The sequence below is a fragment of the Mytilus californianus genome, unplaced genomic scaffold (genome assembly GCF_021869535.1).
Source record: "Mytilus californianus isolate M0D057914Y unplaced genomic scaffold, xbMytCali1.0.p SCAF_8, whole genome shotgun sequence".
Lineage (NCBI taxonomy): Eukaryota > Metazoa > Mollusca > Bivalvia > Mytilida > Mytilidae > Mytilus > Mytilus californianus.
Genome location: NW_026262734.1, coordinates 66,894,435 through 66,914,291, shown reverse-complemented (window position 1 = coordinate 66,914,291; position 19,857 = coordinate 66,894,435). Strand labels below are relative to the sequence as shown.

The 19,857-nt window shown below is 32.1% G+C and overlaps 1 protein-coding gene across 1 annotated transcript in view; it reads left to right on the top strand.

The window, feature by feature from the left end:
- Positions 1 to 4,428: 4,428 nt before the first annotated feature.
- Positions 4,429 to 19,857, top strand: part of LOC127710676 (sodium-dependent serotonin transporter-like) — a 39,653-nt gene continuing 24,224 nt past the window's right edge. Inside the window, exon 1 of the mRNA XM_052216625.1 lies at positions 4,429 to 5,015. Coding sequence (XP_052072585.1) covers positions 4,577 to 5,015 — 439 coding nt within the window. The 5' untranslated portion in view covers positions 4,429 to 4,576. The remainder of the gene's footprint in view (positions 5,016 to 19,857) is intronic.

The window sequence follows — 19,857 nt, the reverse complement described above, 5'->3', positions numbered from 1 at the left end:
CAAGTGAATAACTTTAATTAAGCTTGATTGCATAAAGTGTTCAATATTCTAAAAAAAAAAAGATGAATTTGTTTACGCTACAAACTTTGCCTTTACTGGCGACCATTTTGAAATTCCTTTCGCTTCAAAAAGTGAAAGTTAAACTATAAGGTTGTCGTTATTATCAGATAGCGGTCAGGAGTCTGTAATTTAGTGGTTGTCATTTGTTGCTGTGTTACATATTCGTGTTTCGGTCTTTGTTTGTACATTATTAAAACCGTTATTTTCACTCGTTTGAATTAAATTGTTAAACAGCTGTCATTTCGGAGACTCTCCCTCTGGTATCTTTCGTTCCTCTTTTATAGCTGACTATGCGGGGGCTTTTCTCATTATTGAGGGCATTATGATGACATATAGTTGTTAATTTCTGTGTCATTTAGTCTCTTGGCAATCATAATACATATTCTTTTATATATATAGCGATGTCGTTATTACGACATAGCTATGTCGTAATAACGACATAGTGATGTCGTAATTACGACTTGTTATGTCGAAATTACGACATAGCGATGTCGTTATAACGACATGTTATGTGGAAATTACGACATAGCAATGTCGTTATAACGACATGTTATGTCGAAATTACGACATAGTGATGTCGTTATTACGACATAGTGATGTCGTTATTACGACATGTTATGTCGTAATTACGACATAAATTTTTTTTTTTGAATGGCCCTTATCGGCTTCCGTAGAAAACCCATTGGATTTATACTACGTGTTTTTGGAGAAGGGAAGTACCCATTTGTGCCATTTTATACATGTTAAACTTTTTTGTACAATTAAAAAAAAAAAAAACAGATGGTGTGTTCAATTAAACAAAACCCGCCATGTCCAGTCTGTGTTTTTCTGCTTTGTATCGATATGATGAGTTAAGTCCTTTTAAACTTATTTTTAACCGGATTTTTGTGTCAAAAATGTCGGTTATTGATTTGGGGATGTACGGCGGGCGGTCGGTCGGTCGGTCGGGCGGGCGGGCGGGCATTTTCTCATGAATCATTCAACCAAACCTTTTAAAATGTTAATATGTTGTTACTGACAACAAAATGGAGGTCAAATTTAATAATGACGATTTTGACTTTTACCGTTCAGGAGTTACGGTTCTTGAAAGTTTAAAAAATGTCGTGTCCGTGCATTTACTCATGAACCGTTCAACCAAACCTTTTTAAATTTTAATATGTTGTTACTGACAACAAAATGGAGGTCAAGTTCAATAATGACGATTTTGACTTTTACCGTTCAGGAGTTACGGTTCATGAAAGTTTAAAAAATGTCGTGTCCGTGCATTTACTCATGAACTGTTCAACCAAACCTTTTTAAATTTTAATATGTTGTTACTGACAACAAAATGGAGGTCAAGTTCAATAATGACGATTTTGACTTTTACCGTTCAGGAGTTACGTTTCTTGAAAGTTTAAAAAATGTCGTGTCCGTGCATTTACTCATGAACTGTTCAACCAAACCTTTTTAAATTTTAATATGTTGTTACTGACAACAAAATGGAGGTCAAGTTCAATAATCACGATTTTGACTTGTACCATTCAGGAGTTACGGTTCTTGAAAGTTTAAAAATTGTCGTGTCCGTGCATTTACTCATGAACCGTTCAACCAAACCTTTCGGTTTATTTTCTTTTTACCACAAGATACTATGGTTTCATATTTTATAAGGTTTAAGTCTCATAAACGTATCTCTTCCTTGTTTGACTTCATGATTTCTGCCTACCCACCCCTGCTGAACAAACGTGTGTGTACTTATATGCTCTCTAATATTTCAAAATGATGGTCAAACAGGTCAAGCTTGATTTTTGCCTTTCCATTTGAAAACCATACAATTCATTCATTTTTTTTTTTTAGATATTTTCAAAATCCTAGGTAGGTGGACTTAGTAATTTTTTTTTACTTTATGCATTAAGGGCACACAGTTTGTCCTGCTAGAGGGTCATTTTCTATCTAGTTTATATGTTGTTATTGTTGACAACATGGAAGTCAAGTTTGATATTGATGATCATAAATTTTACCTATTAGGAGTTTTGGTCCTTGTGATATTGATTAATGCCAGAACACAAATAAATGTTAAAGAATCCGGTTTACTGTCATTTTGACAGCTCTTGTTATAGTTTGTTCTTATGTTGTACTGTTACACCAATATTCCAGGTTAGGGGAAGGTTTGGCGCAAGCAAACATGTTTAACTCCGCCAATTCTGTGTGTGCCTGTCCCAAGTCAGGAGTCTGTGATTCAATGGTTGTCGTTTGTTGCTGTATATCATATTTATTTTTTGTTCATTTTTTTGTACATAAATTAGGCTGTTAGTTTTCTCTTTTATATTGATTTACATTTTTCATGTCGGGGCCTTTTATAGCTGCCTATGCCGTATGGGTTTTGCTTATTGTTGAAGGCCGTTAAGTTGTTAACTTCTATGTAATTTGGTCTCTGGTGGAGAGTTGTCTCATATGCAAGCAGGCTTTAACGAACCCTTACCAAAAAATATAGTTATTTTTTCGTCAAAAACTAAACAATGCTTCATACGTTGCATGTTAACTCATGTTAAGTTTCACAGCGAATCTTGATGATTTTTAAACACAATGTCTTGATGAAACAAGCTCATCTACACAAAATGTCCACACGGTCTGATTTGAGGCTCCTGACGCAACGGTCTTTAGAAAATACACAATTAGAGATATTGTAATGTATACAATATTTATATGGCCTCATTTTAGTCAGCCGATGATTTGATCTATTCATTTTTTGTCACGTATTTATGCGTCTTCAGTGTTCCACATTGGTGATGTGAGCGTTTAGTTCATAGGAAAGTACAGAATGTATATCACACATTTAGCTGTAACTGGTAGTTTTAGAATCTAAAGGAATGTTGGTTATTTCATTATTCGTACCCAAAAATGAAAATAACGTCATGTCATTGGTTGAAACCCCACTGTTTTTGGACGTTGTAAGCCAATCACAACGTTTTACACGTACGCTTGTGAAAATATTACCAGAATTCATAAGAATCTAAAACGGCAAATTGGCTGCATGTAACCTTAATACATGTATATAAAAATCTTTGGTTTGGGGAATTTCGATTGATTGATTGTTGCTAGTTTAACTTCATTGGCAAATATTTCATGCATATTCAGAATGATAAAAAAAATTATCAATACATTTAATAGATATGTCGACCGGGATGAAGGGTCGGAAATATGGACCACCATGTAAAATTATTGGTTTTTTGGATAGTGACAGGCCTCATACGAATTCCAAACTGTTGCAAGGGGTGTTTCATTAACGTGTAGAGGGCGTGGAACTCACCCTACACAGACCGGGCATCGGGTTTAACGCTCCCATTCCAACCAGACTTGAGGACTGGTGATAATCTCATCTAAAAGGTGTTGATCCTGAAAATTGTAGGGAATGGGGTTCAGGAGGAGCTGTTTCATTTCGAAAGGAGGGAGTAGTCAAATTTTCGTCGATTTCAATGTGCTATAATACTAGTAATAAACACACAGAAAACCGCTACGTACCTCCATAGATCTACAAATCTTCCTGCTTTTTCATTATTACAGCTTCCGATAAGATGTCTTCAAAATGATTTACGATGAGAAATCTTTCTCAGCGAAATAGTCAACAGCAAACGGTTAATAATTTTCAAATTTAAATTTTGCTATTCCTAAGTAGGACATAAACGTCAACACTATGACAGTGTTTTGATTAATGTTACATTTGAAGTACTATAGATGAGATTTATTTATATATTTCAAAAAATACAACTGGCATGTAATTTGTTATGATATATCTTCACTGGATCAGACATTGATTGCTACAAATATATCAGATTAAATTTGTGATTTATCTTAAACGTGTTTTACAGCTTTTATATGAACTTTTGTGGTCTATAATTGATTTTCCGTTCGTTTAAATAAAACGGTGATGGATGCAGCCGTCAAAAAAATCATTTCGTTGTTTTGGTGAAAAATAGCCGAGAGGGCGTTGATTACTGAAGTAAAGTGTATTACAATGAACAGCCTTTCTCATTCATGCGGATGGTAGATTTGTTACTGTATATGAGTGATTAAATAGTGGTTTATATTAATCAATTTGTAGTGAAAGTTTAAAACGATTATGGAGAAATTTACATCCCTAAATTATTTGTACGCACGGACAATGATCGATAGACAAATGCAAATTACCTTCTATTGTAAGTAGGCGGCCGAAAGAATGACATATTTTTTGTGCGAAAATTTACTAATTACATAACTCGTTTAAGTGATTAATAAGTCGGAAATGTCATTTCTGCACTGTGTTATATTTCATTGTTTTTTTTTAAATCGAAAATATGAATATTCTGATTTTAATATAATTAACAAAACATTTATAATTTCTTGGATAAATTGCTGTAACTAGCTAGATTTGAGTTAAATGTGGAATAACTGATACGATTAACGTAATAACATTGGATAGGTAACGTCTTTTGACAGGTGATTTGGGCATTCTGTCTCAGCCAATCGGATCACTGGATATTGACTTCATTGACTACCAACAATGAACGTAAAACCATTTACGATTAGCTACACGAGGTCACCGGTAGACGTACAGTTTGTCAACCAATGTGATGTATTAGAGGATGAAAACTTAACCGATGACAATAAGGTTCAGAAAACAGTTAAAAAGAGAGATAAAAATAATGAAGGAAAGAAGAAAGAAGAAAAATATGTGAATTACAAAGTTGAACCCAAACGAAGGACTACTAAGAGTCCGATGTCTCCCCCGAATGAATTATTGCTTAAGAATGGTGAGACTAAAAATGAAACTAAGAAAAATGGAATTATGTCTAATGATGAGGAATCATTAAAAGAAGATGCAACAGAGGAAAGAGAAACATGGGGTAAAAAGACGGAGTTTTTATTGTCTGTCATAGGATTTGCAGTGGATCTCGGAAATGTTTGGCGTTTTCCATACATTTGTTACCGAAATGGAGGGGGTGAGTTTTAAATTTCTTATAATTTATCTATTAATTCTTAATAGATTTAATATGATTTAACATAAGGAAGTTGTCATTTGAAAAAAACTAGCTTTTTGTACAATTTTGCAATCAATTATATCCCAATGCAACTACATTATACTTACATCAACTCTCAAGGGAAAAAAATCAATTTCAAAATAATTAAAATTGTAAATAAAAAAAAAATATATATATATATATATATATTACCTATATCTGCGATGCGATGTGACCGGACAAAAAGGCTCTTTTGTCAGTTTTATTATTTAATAAATCATCTTTTGTACAGATATTTAATATCTTGTGTAATATATAGAAAGTATGTTAAGTATCTGATAAACACGAGATTGCTTGTCCTACATATAAACACATACATAGCATACAAAAGAAAGGTTAATAGAAAAAAATATATCGCTTGCAACATGTGGCTCTAGTACGTCTATAGTGTTACAATAAGTCAACACGTGTTCCTATTAAAGGAGGAACAGACAAAAGACACTGTAAAGATAAATATAACACAAAATATACAGTCTTGTGTAGAAAAAATATTCAATATTTGATAGGATGTACTGGTACATGTAGATAAGAGGCCCGGGAGGTATAAAACAGAAAAATACATTAAAAAAAAATTATTTTGCACTAAGTGAGAGGTAAATCGGCCCTTAGATCCGCATCTGGTTTGCAGTGTTAAGGATATAATATCTAAATTAGTTCCCACGTGGAAACGATAATTTTGAATGGAATTAAAACTATTTTTTTTCGGGGGGATTTGTTTTAAATGGAATAATGTAGTGTGAGCTAAAATAACAAAATCGGAAGAACAAAATATCTATCGAAAATGAGGACTGCGCAAAGATTAGAGCCCTTACTATAAAATTCGATCTCACAAAACACTTTCATTGTTATTATTAACTTACTTACTTACACATGAATCATGTTAAGCGTCTCTTTGGATCTGACTACAAATTGGTGTCTTATACTAAATAGTCCAAATAATAGGGACTATGAATATCTCTGACTTTTTCCAGTCTCTCTACGGTTGAACTTGAGCTAACCTTTTGCGCTATAACAAATTTGACAATGATTTGCTAAGCTTGCTTATATTTATTTGCTGTGATATGCTTGTCGAATACAGTTGACCAAAAAGCTAGGTTCGATATCTTTAACTGAAACGTTTGCTTGGTTGAATTTTGCTAAGCCTCTTGCTTAGCTAATGTTGCCTAAAATGATTGTTGAAATACATTTCTCTAAGAGATTCGCTGGGATAATTTTTTTTAAAGACGCTTGTTGAGATCAAGTTGACTAAGACACTTGCTGTGATGAATTTGCCAAGACGCTTGATGGGATTAAGTGGATCAATACATTTGCTAGAATTAATTTTTCTAAGACGTTTGTTGAGATCAAGTTGCCTAAGATACTTGCTGTGATGAATTTTGCCAAGACACTTGACGGGATTAAGTTTACCAAAACATTTGCTGAAATTTATTATACTTAGACGCTTGTTCAAATCAATATATAAGTAAAAACCTGTGGTATGAAATAAGCTAAGACACTTGTTGGTTTTCTGAAATTTTAGACTTTCACCACACACAGTGAATTTGAGAATGATTTTCATGTTTGCAAAGTCACAATCACAAAATAATATACAAATATGTGCGCAGGGAAATCGTTCCTTTATTCATTATGATGAAGTTTAGTGTAAGTGTACATGAATATGGTTTGATGAAACCTAATAATTCAGGTCTTCCCCGTAATCGATCTCTCCGACTAGCGCTAATTTAGCCATTGAAGCACGATACTGACTGCACTATTTGGGAGGGATGAAAAAAAGGCAGATGGTACTAAAGGGATGACCAGAACCCATAAGTCGAAGTAAGACTGACATAATCAACAAAGGTCTTCAAAACTACACGAAAAAGACTGAGCAACACGAACCCACAAAAACCCGCGGTGACCCGAATGGAACTGGGTCTAGTCAAACATAGATATTAACAAGAATGATATTAAATTATACTATCGTATATATCTCTCCAATAAATGATTTACTCTGCACATTAAAAAATCTTATTGAAAATGGCTAAATTCCTAGTTTAAGGTGTTGCATTTTAGAAATAGTATGCATTAGCTGCATGCCTCGATTCATCAGAATGCAACGCGTAATTAGGCAGATACAGCGTTTGTTGGGGGAGTGATTGATGACTAATTGTTGTTTGCTTAACAACCTGTGTTAAATGTTTCATTCATGATCCGGATGAGAAAAAATATACTATAAATCAAAAAGGCTGAATAAAAATGAAAAAAATAAAAAAAATAGGAAAAATGCAGATCCGTATTTCTGGAAACAAACTTATCTTAATTGGAACATACAAACTGAAATTAATTCTAGGCGTGATAGTTTATTTTCTTGTTTTTGTTTGTTTCATGTGTATTTGTTTACCTTCACAAATGACGAAGGTGATTATTCTTTTACAAGTTTTATATTATTATCTATCATTATTAACATGATGTAGTACACAATTCCCCTAGGGTGTATATTTTTTATGTTCTGAAAAATAGTTTGTGATACACGATGCATTCTGTCTGAAGACTAGACAACACGCGCACGTGGTTAAACTAGTAATTTATTGTTTTTGTTTTTCATGGCCTGGGGCTACATGACTCTGTGTTAGTTACATGCAATGGTGTAAATTTTAGTCCACTTGAATTTGTGTCTAGTTCTTTAGATGTAAGGAATTGCAAAAAGGTCCTATGCAGAAAATAATCATTGTTATTTGTCATAAGAAAACCAATGTACAAATTAAGAGCTATGTCTAAATGCTAATTAGCAGTACAGTGTATAAACTGTTGGAGCAAGGATTAAACTTTTGATTTCATTATTTTGCAAATGTAAAAAAATATTTAAAACAAATACGTCTGTTTTGTATTGGATGGAGTGTACTTATAAAATAAGGAACTAAAAGAATTGCGATGTTCCCTGATATGTGACAAAGCAAATTATCGGACACTAGAGAGCCGTTACAAAGTATTTTCTTGTTCTGCTAAAATTTATCGAAAACAGGGGCCTATTTATCGAAGCTGTCCTAGGATCTGTCCTAAGACTTATCTAAGGAATAAATAAGGATAATGTTAGGACGGACTTAGGAAATGTCTCAGCAAGCACATCGAAGCTATCTTAGGACTATCTTAGCTAGGACGTCCTAACCGTTGTCCTAATTAAGCGTAAAGAAAAATATGATTTTTAAATTTTAAATGTTTAAAAATGCATCGAATTTCACCAGTAGTAAATAATAATAAGCTTAAAAATTAGAAATATCATTAGTATTATAATATTTATCTTATAATTGTACATTTAAACTTTATGAAACAAAAACGAAATACAAAAAATGTAACAACGTTTGATATAATAATTGAACAAAGTATTTTGTAAATAGTGAAAACTAATAAAAGATAATCGGTAACAATCATTATATATTTTTGAATGGGTTTAATTCGAAATGTCACGGTTTTATACTTTACAGAGTTCAAAGGCAAATCTCGTGCATCTTTCATTGTAATACGGAGTTCATAAATTATTTCATTACGGATCACAGGCGCTTGGGGGAATCATGGACCCCCTTTTTCTGATTTTTTGTTTGTTTGTTTTTTTAACTTATTCCAAAGTAAATATTCTTTAATATTCCAACCAATATTCTTGATAAAACAAGGAGGTGTCCATTTTTGTCCTTTTAAATAACCTATATCTAAAAAAAATAATAATTTGTTAATTAAGTTTAAATTTTGACATTGCTTGATAACCAATATTTGTCATGATTAATATAAGAGTACATTGACTTTTTTTTTATATGAATACATGACTTCAATAACGTAAATTTGGTTATGAGATATTTATGTTCTATACCAGTGAGGGACCTCATGTCAGGTTAATGTCAATTTCATCTTATACGTAATTGAGAAATTGGTTAACCTCACAAATTGATAGATATTAAAATTGCGGTCATCTTGACTGGCCACAAAACATTTACATATTTTTTTGTTTTTTCAGAAAAGTAAGTAAACGATAATGTCATTGGCATTTAAGGGAAAAAAAAATGTTTGTTTAACATTACACAGGTCGATGTAAATACACGTAGCACACGTTTTTAAAAACCATTTCCTATCCGAAAATTTTCTGAAATCTACATGTACACACAGTGCATTTGTTATTTGCAGTGCTTTTTATATTAGATTTTGTCATAATAATTAATCTTTAAAAGAAAATGACATATTAAATTGAACAGGTTTTATAAAACATGAATAACGGGATATACAGTGGATGTCAATGACACATACCCCAAAGACACACGTTACCGAGAGACATCTAGAGGTCAACCATACAGCCTTCAACAATAGACAAAGTCTGTACACAAATGACAAGCTCTTATTCTCCAAAATTACGATTTCTGTTTCAAGACACAGACTATATAACATTTCATGTAGAAGATAAAATCTGCATCGAGAAAATACAGATAAAATGCATAAACTAATGAACTAATTATTGAAATGTGAAATATTTCATGTATCATTGGTAGTGTGGACATGAGAAATAAATGGGGACAGAAGATTTCATGGGGGAGGGGAGGAGGAGGTAAAAACACAGGCCTAAGAAAAACCAACGACAAGATTGACAAAAGAAATACAACGAGCAGATAAACAACAGTCCCCAAAAACTCTGCAAAGAAAGCTAGAGATTAAGCAACAAAAACCTAAGCAAAGAACCGGGGTTGGACTCGAGTACTCCGGCAGGTTAAGCAGTTCCTGATCAAATAGTTGGAGGGTTGGCAATGTTGATTGCCAGAAAAAAGAACATGAGCATATTTGATAATGTCAGATATTTAACCTTTGAAACCTGTAATGAATATATTACCAAACTAAATTATTTCTTATAATGATGCATGCAGGTCTTATAAATGAAATGTGTTTGTATGTTCAGCTTATGCACATGTACCCTTCAGGTACATTATATATGCTTCGTCACGATTATGATTTGTTTATATTAAATACCTCTTTATTCGACATAATATATTTGCTATCCATTCAATCCATGACATAGCGTGAGTGCCATCAGCATTCCAATAATTACAAATGAATTTATTGGGTAATTACATCATTATCATTATATTACACATAACTAGCAACTGCTATTTTTATGAGTAGTCAGAAATAGCAGCAGGTGATACATTGTAGAATATGTTCCATATTTTATAATTACTTAGGTTAGCTTACTTGTGAAATACAAAGAAACAAACAAATAACATAAATTCATTGTCAGATAAATTGTAATAGATTTGTTACAAAATGAACATAATACACAATAAAGATACGTTTTTATCTGAAAAACACAGGGAAAACATATTCCTAAAGGTATGAAAGCAAACAATCTATTCATATACAATAGAAATAAATAAAGAGTTCCATGTCTTTTAAATTAGTTCGAATGGCAGGTTGATAAAGTAAAGGACCTTAAGCCGTTTACTTCTTTTGAGGTTGGTGGACAGGGAAGAGATTTAATTTTCTCATTTTCTTCCTCTGTTTTAATATCTGGTATTTTTTTATTAAGACTTTTCCAAAACGTCACCTCTACGTTTAGAATTTTAAAACAATACCAAAAGAAAAAAGAAATACATTAAATAGCAAGAGTGTATTTATGTATTTATTATTTTTTCATAATTGACTCATACTATAAACTAGCTTCTACCTAAGTTCTAATCAACAAAAGTCATTTTGCTTTTTAATCTCAATACAAAATAATATTCAGTTCTTTGCTCCTTACATCAATGTAGAATAAAAAAATAAATTGATGTACACGAGCCAATGTTCTTGACATATAGAAACAGAGTAAAAAGGAACAAACTGAACCTCGCAGCGCTTAGTTTTCAACCACGAAAGAGGGCAAATTACGGCGCTAAATATTTCACCTAATAAAACTGATCGACAACGATTATAAAAAAATAATAAATAAACAAATACATGTAGTAATCGCATACTGAGGTAATTTACGTAAATGTAGATATGGAAATATATTAAATACACGTATTAGATATATGAAAAGTAAACGAAATAAAATAAAACATCACTTGGTAATCAACTACGAACAGAAATTTACATCATATGGAGCCTTATAAAATGTTATAATTATATATTGGAATTGAAAAGACTTGTTCAAGTCGGAGTAATGGCACTCTGTAAAACCTGTTTCAACTCACCGCTTTCTTTTTGAAATTCCATTGATTAACATTTGCTTGCTAAACGATCAGTGGCAACTATGTCATGCATATTCACAGATAAAATGACTTTAACAAAAAAAAAATCAAACCACTTGAAGAAAAACTTGAGGATTGTATTATTTACCGAGAAATAATTTGACCAAACTTAATATTCATATGGCATAATCTATTAAAAAATGCATGCAGAGTCGCAGATAAAATGACTTTAACAAAAAAAAAATCAAACCACTTGAAGGAAAAATTGAGGATTGTATTATTTACCCAGAAATAATTTGACCAAAATTAATATTCATATGGCATAATCTATTAAAAAATGCATGCAGAGTGTAAATTTGACCCTGTTGAGTAGTTGATTAAGGAGGCGTTATTTTATGGAGTGCTTCTTCCGGTGCCGTTGTTACCGTTTTCTTGACCTAAATGTATCCCATACTTCCTACACTTAATACATAATTGATACTGAACATTTCACATCGTATCGCGTACTCGACAATAAATACAAATGTATTCCATTCATGTCAAGAATTTTTTATGTGATACTGATATGTTTTTAATTATATTCCATGTCACGCGACTTTGTTTGTAAACACAAGTTGAACTATTTGTCGCAGTTTTGCTGTTGTTTTAATGCTTAGTCATGGTACGAAAAGCTCAAATTCTGAACGAAAAGTAAATTAAATATGTGTATGAATAAGTTAAAGTTTGTCCTGCGAATTATCCCATTATTGGTAGAATTAAACAAAAACATTTCTGGTACAAATATGAATAAAAGTGAAGTAGGGTAAACGTCAAAGAAACAGCACAAAATGACAATAAGTCGGGAATTCTAGATGTAAAATAAACATCAATCAATCATTTATTGTATTAGAGGGGCGGGGTGCGATATTCAACAGTGAACAAATTTTAAATTAAAAAGAATAAATGCTAAAGTACAAAATACATGTAGCTTATGTTAAAAAAAAAGTTAGTTGCACATCATTCAAAGGTATTTGCTATATCACGAATACAAGGATATAAGGTTGATTATTACACTTAACCTCCACATGCGAATTATTACATTTATTTCATATATGTACATAACAAGGCTATCAATTGCCTCTTTGTATGTATGAGATATGAAACAATGGAAAAACGCTCTTTCTCGAAGTGCATGAAGTTTACAGGAGTATTGAGGAGATGCATAATATAACAGACAGCTAAAAAAGAGAGGCGAAAGATACCAAAGGGACATTCAAACTCATAAGTCGAAAAATAAACTGACAACGCTATGGCTAAAAAAGAAAAAAGACAATCAAAAATTAGTACACAAAACACAACACCAAAAATTGGGGGTGATCTCAAGTGTTCCGGAAGGGTAAGCAGATCCTGCTCCACATGTGGCACCTATCTATGCATATTTGCGCATTGCTGATGTCAGTTAGGTAAAAGGTACATCTAAATATTGGCTAACGTTTTTGTGTCATGAACGTTTACATTAAACCTATTTTCAATTGAGGTTTCAACCTGACCTAAAAAAAAATTCATTGAGCTCTTAATCATTTAAATGAAGACATAAACTCTGTCACAATAATACCATATACAATATCTATAATATAAATTGATACTATTGGTGTTAAACTATCTCTATTGTAATGGTGGTCGCCCGTCACTCAAGACGTTTGGAGTCAACAAACAGGTGTTTATTATGTGACATAATAATCCAAACAACAATTAAATGATCACATTTCTACGTTGGTCAGATTTCTGTAAGAATTTATACATTTCATTCGGTCATAAAAAATATGCGATGAGTTCATCGTAAGTATTATTTATACAATTCATTCGGCCATAAAAAAGATACGATGTGTCTATCGCAGTGAAATCTTATAATTATAGATGTTGATGAGTTTTATGATATATTGCATCGAAATCTAACTATCGTGACACGGAACTTAATCTTATTTTTAAAAAAGTGGAATTTCAAAAACTTTTTTCTGGTATGTTATCACAACATGAGTTCGTTTAAAACGTAAACCGACACGCGAGTTATGAGTATTGTTACAAAGATATAATTAAGCATCTATAATAAATACACACGATATATGGGACAGTTTAATAGAAATTATATTTTTATAGTCTAATTTTCTGACAAGATATTTGCTTAAAAAGTCAATTCGTAGATTTTGACATTGCTATTAAAAATCAATACTGTATAAAAGAATATGTCAAAGAATGTATGGTTAAATCACTCGATGCAGTTGAATGTAAAACGTATTTACGTATCTCTCTCTTTCCCTAGTGTTCCGTTTTTGCTAGAAATTACGTATAATATTCATAACAAATTTGTACTCATTATTAATTTGTATTGCAATTAAACACGTTATAATCGAGTTGTGACTGCAAGTCGTAGAAAGTCTCCTATGACAACATAATTTAAATTTTGTTAAGCACATGTCAGAGTTTTGCTAAATATCGACCGAGCAAGATGTTTATAAAGCTCCTTACAAAGAACGGGAAATAAACACAGAAAATTCTAAAAAAGAAAGTTGAATCTTCATACAATGGAATATACTCCTCCGTGCCTTGGGTGACCATTTATCACTATTTGTTTTCTAAAACACCACGGACACGTTCCATTTGATAGACTTCATTCTATCGCTTTTCCACGTGCAATTACGTATGTCAGTAATTTGGTTTATGTATGAGTGTACCGGGTATTGCATGCATGTGTAACTAAGATTTGCTTTCATTTCTTGTGTACAAATACCTTTCCTGACTTCAGTGGGTTTTGTAACAGTGTCATACAGTCATAACTCTTTGCTTGTTTTTGATTGGTTATTTTTCTTTCCGGTCTGATATTGTGCTAACCCACAACTCTCATCTTACAATAAACTTACCATTTATACCAGGCTTAAAATTATGTACGCCAGACGCGTGTTTCGTCTACAAAAGACTTTCCAGTGACGCTCGAATCAAAGAAGTTAAAAGGCTAAAACAGTACGAAGTTAAAGAGCATCGAGGACCCAAGATTCCGAAAGGTTTTGTCCGTTAAACGTCTTAATCCTGTAATACTCCAAAATGTCTCCGAACAAAAATTGATCGTTAGTGATACTGAATTGTATATCATTTTGTTTTTCTTTGTTGAAATAGTTATATGTTTTACAGTTTTAAGATTATAACACAATGTTGACTGCTGTACCCTAATTTTTGACATATTAACCTATTATGTCTGCTCACACATTGTTGTCAATATAGTGGAATTCTTTATAACTGTCATACAAGTGAAAGGTTTAGCTAGCTATAAAACCAGGCTTAATCCACTATTTTCTACATAAAGAAATGCTTGTACCAAGTCAGGAATATGACAGCTATTTTCCATTCGTTTGATGTGTTTGAGCTTTTGATTTTTGCCATTTGATAAGGGACTTCTGGTTTTGAATTTTCATTGGAGTTCGGTATTTTTGTTATTTTACTTTTCACTTGACGAGTAATTTTCATCTACAGTTTTTTTATAGGCACTGCTACTTTCAAACTCGGAATCAAGTGTAAATCATTATTTAAATTTTTTTCCACTTTTTTCTGAAATTAGAATCAAGGAAAATCAGGCTTCAAAATTTTAATAAATAATCTTGAGCGGGTACTCTCTAAATAAGTGTCAGCTTAGTGTTGAAAGGGTTTGTCTATTTCGGTTTTTTTTCTTCCTCACTTTTAGTTTTTTCTGACTCGCATTAATTAACCTCGTGTTCAGAGGCCCTGTTCGTTAAATGTGTGTATATATTTATTTTGAGTGGGTCCCTTGCAAACAACAAACTAATAGAAATGCAATTTAAACGAATTTATCAACAATGTAATTCAATAGACATGTTATAACGCAAGCAATTGATTTATGCGTTCTTTTCTTGGCAAATTGAAAAAAACAAAAAATTCTAAATGTCATCATTGATCAAATACGCAAGGGAATTAAAAGTTTTCAAGGTTTACTTTTGTACAACAATCTTCAACTAATAACTCTTGCATCTTTTCGTCTTATATACACTTACAATATTCACACAGTGTTACGTAAATGTTTAATCAATCTATTAAGAATGAGATGTTATCGAAATAAATGATTCCCTCGTGGTAGCAAAAATGTCAAAAATGATTTCTTTTATCGATGTTCTTTTCCTTAAAGTATAATCGTTATCAGTTTTAGAGAAACTGCTTCATTCATCTGATTATTGATAATTTACAACTAAATTGTTTCAGTTGCAACAGTATTCCTTATCACAGAGTAAATGACTACAGTCGGTTTTATACGATTAATATATTTGATTTCTTGTCTTATGTTTGATCTATATTAAGTCTGAGGGTTTTATGTTAAAATTATGCAATACCAATCATATGCAGTGTCAGTCAGTTTAATTATTTATAGTGAAACTGATTTATTTGCCTATATCCATGTGAATATGAATAAAAAGGAGATGTTGGGTGTACGCAAATGAGACGGCAACCTACAAATAATAAAAAAAAAACCAAAGTCATGTAGAGGTCAGCATCTAAATTAAAAGTGAAACAGATATTATTTAGGCCTTAATGTTTGAAGAAATCGATCAAGCTCTATTATTTTAGGCTGTATGTTAGCCTCTTAAATTATACGTTTTTCTGTTTGCTTTCGTTGTTGGCTTGCTGTCTTGTTGACGTATACCACACAACGTTTTCTTAAAATGTATATCAAAATTTAAATCAAACTGGATAGCATTTTCTTTTTTAACTTGTTAGTTTTTAGTTCCTTGAAGGTGAATGATGTTCGGGTCATATTCTATTGTTCACTTCTTACGGAAATTTCTCAGATGGTTAGATTTATGTGTATAAACAATGACCTCTCAGGTTATATTGAACGCAGTACTTCAATTATTAAAAGAACGTTTACACCAGAGGAATACAGGTATCACAAATTGGTCAAAAGTCTTACTAAATCTTTACAAAAATATAAAGATTTATTGTGGAAAATAAATTCCACACCCAAAGTTTGATGATAATTGATACCTATAAAGTAAACAAGCATGATAATTGCATCATTCTGCTTGTTGTCAACTTACACATATAGGTTAGCTTATTTGCAGTTTTGAACACGGGTAAAACGCTTCATTTCTTTCTTTTTTTCTTCTTTTTTTAATGATGTTATTATCGGATAAAAGGAGATTGAAACTGACTACGTTGTTTATGTGTTAGCATATAGAGGGTTATTACCGCATCGGATTTTGTTCGCAATTTAGGACTTTATAGAGAAGTGTTCACCACGTTTTCGCTCGCGTTTCACGACCTTGTATAAAACATTTAAATGGACAGGGAATTTTTATGGAAAATTTAGCGGTACAATGCTTACTGGGAACAAAACGAAAATCAGAAACACACACACACATGTTTTCCGATATAAGGTATATGTATACATATAGTTTCACCAGCACGTTTGACAGCACAATATGATTGCACCCTAAAATATCTTAAATTAGCAAACACTTATTTTAGGAATAGTTAACTCTTTGCTCTTTTCATGTTGTTGAAGACACGAAAGCCTTTGCTTTATATTCCTTATCCTGTAATACTCGCGATTAAAGTTAACGTTAAGTATAAAAATCAACTATTAATATATTTTACGACATCGTACTCTCAAACGTTAGTCAGTCTGGTTTTCGGTCGCATCTATGTTGTTCATTGCAAAATTGGCGGATAGTGTAATATATTATATAGTGTCATGAAGCATTCAATAACGCTCTTAGACAAGGTCATTGTTCTAAACAAAGAAAATGTTATGATGATAAAAGAATAGAAAATTCCTGTCTGAAAACGACAGGAACAACAAAAAGATATAAGAACATTGTTAAGAAAGTCAATATATCGTGCAATGGACACTTTGATGGACAGATGAATCACAAGTCTTTGACCTGTTACAATAGATTTCATTATAGAGTTGTTGACACAGAAAGAACTGTCTTTGTATAATTTTACAAACTTAGGTTAAGGAAAATAAGTCGATTTGATATTCCGTTTTTCGATTAATTACATAAATACGTATAAATTAGACAATCATACGTGAAAATATTCCAAAGTATACGATAAAAACATCATACTCTTACAGAGTCTGGTCTAAATTTTGACTGAGAAATTGCGAAGGTTGATTCGTAAATTTTGAAAAGTATAACCATGAATTGTAAACTGTATCGTCTATAGTATGCATTATGAAAGGAATTGGTAAACAATAAAATTGTTATCTGATTTGATCTAGTCAATTTTAAGATTTTACTGTATAATCTTTAAAAGCTAAATAATTTTATGAATGCCTTGGTTACTGTATAGGTGGAATCCAGGGTCCAAGAAAAAGGGCGTAATTGTCTGTAATGGTAACAATAGCACCGATCGTATCAAAGCGAATTTCTTTCCGTGATGTTATACCAAAAAATTGTATTTTCCCGATAAAACAAGGGGGATTGTATGTTATCTTCACCCCCTAAAACAGCCGCTACTGCTTCTTACTGTTAAGTTAGGTAAGAAGCAAAAATGTTATGTTTCGCCATATAGATGAAATCCTCCCTTTTCTTTCAGAATGAGTTGGCCATGTTGAACGCTTTCATTCAATCGATTTATGAGTTACCACAGACTGCTAATAACACTTAATTATGCTTCAAACATTTGCCCACATTAAGAAATTGACAGCGTAGGTCGGCTGATAACTAAGATTTACGACACAAGAGATGACTTCAATTTTCCTATTGTGAACATTCCATTTAATTTAGCAAAAATTACAGCAAAAAACGTAAGCTACAGACTACCATTAACAAAAGCTACCGTCCCTTTTATAGTATAGAAAATACAATTTTTATTAAAAAGTAAAATCTCAGGAGGAGTCATTAAAATTGCATTACTGCAATTTATCTCTTTTCGTTTTGCCGATACTATGATAATATGAAACAAGTTTAACACTAACATACAATGACGTAGCAGGTAACGAACTTGCACTAAAGTGTGATATCTAATTTCGGTACTCAACTCTTTATCGACTAGATTTGACCGGAAAATGTCAAGTTTGACACAAAGTTATCAACAACGTAACATTTATCATTTGACCCACTTTGATAAATTTGACCCGAAATAATCAAAATTAGATTGCAAAACATATTATGCACATCACATGCATTTTAGTACGAAAACACTTGGAACAAAGCGATCAACGTATCAGGTTTTTTTTTGGGAAAAAGATACTATACATTATATATCAATCATTTGGCACGATATTCACAGTACTTGCTTACGCGTCACAAACGCTTTATAATGTGACTCATTGCTGCAAACATTTTTAACAATAAATAATAGCTAGAAATATTTCTATTCTACTGAACTGTTCCCCGAAATTTTACGGAAACTCTTTATAACGAATGGCATCATGCAATTTTGAAAGTCTAAATAATTACCAGTTTTCATACCGAGGGTCGGTGGTTCTCTTTGGATACTCCGGTTCCGGGCGTCCGTCCGTCCATGCGTCAGTCCGGTCTTGTTAGCGCTCTCACATGTACAATTCTCACCATATTTTTATAAAACTTATATCATAGGTTTATATCAGCAATGTCTCGGACGAGTTCGAAAATCAAGAGTTATGCCCTTGGAAACATTATTTATATGGAAAATTGCATCGTTAGCGCTCTCATGTGTACAATTCTTGCCAGATTTTTATCAAACCTATATTGTAGGATTATATCAGCAATGTCCTGGACGAGTTCGAAATTTGGTGCCGATCAATAATTTTTAAAAGAGTTATGGACCTTAGAAACATTATTTATATGGAAATCTGCATCTTTAGCGCTCTCATGTGTACAATTCTCGCCAGATTTTTATCAAACCTATATTGTAGGATTATATTAGCAATGTCCCGGACGAATTCGAAAATGAGTGCCGATCAATAATATTTAAAAGAGTTATGGCCTTTAGAAATATTAATAATATGGAAAATTGCATTGTTAGCGCTCTCATGTGTACAATTCTTGCCAGATTTTTATGAAACTTATATTGTAGGTTTATATCAATTATTATATAAAACGTTGCTACATTTTTTTGTGTTTTTGTTTTTGTTTCATAAAGTTTGAATGTACCATTATTAGATAAATATTATTTTTTTTCTTTATAATAATACTAATAATATTTCTAATTCTTAATCTTGCAATTATTTACTACTGGTGAAATTCAGTGCATTCTTAAACATTTAAAATTTCTAAATTCCTATGTTTCTTTACGCTAACACTTAGGACAGCGGGTAGGACATCCTAACTAAGATAGCTTCGATGTGCATGCTGATACATGTCGTAAGTCGGTCCTAACATTATCCTAATTTATTCCTAAGAGAGGTCTTAGGACAAATCCTAGGACAGCTTCGATAAACAGGCCCCAGATGTTCAAGAATCAATGTTTATTTTAAGCTTCTCATATGAAGAAGCTTATTTTAAGCTTCTCATATGAAGAAGCTTATATCAGTAAAATACCCTGTTCCCATCACAAATCGTATAGTAATGCCCTGTTGTCATAGAATTTTGTAAATGGGTATTGCGGCTAAC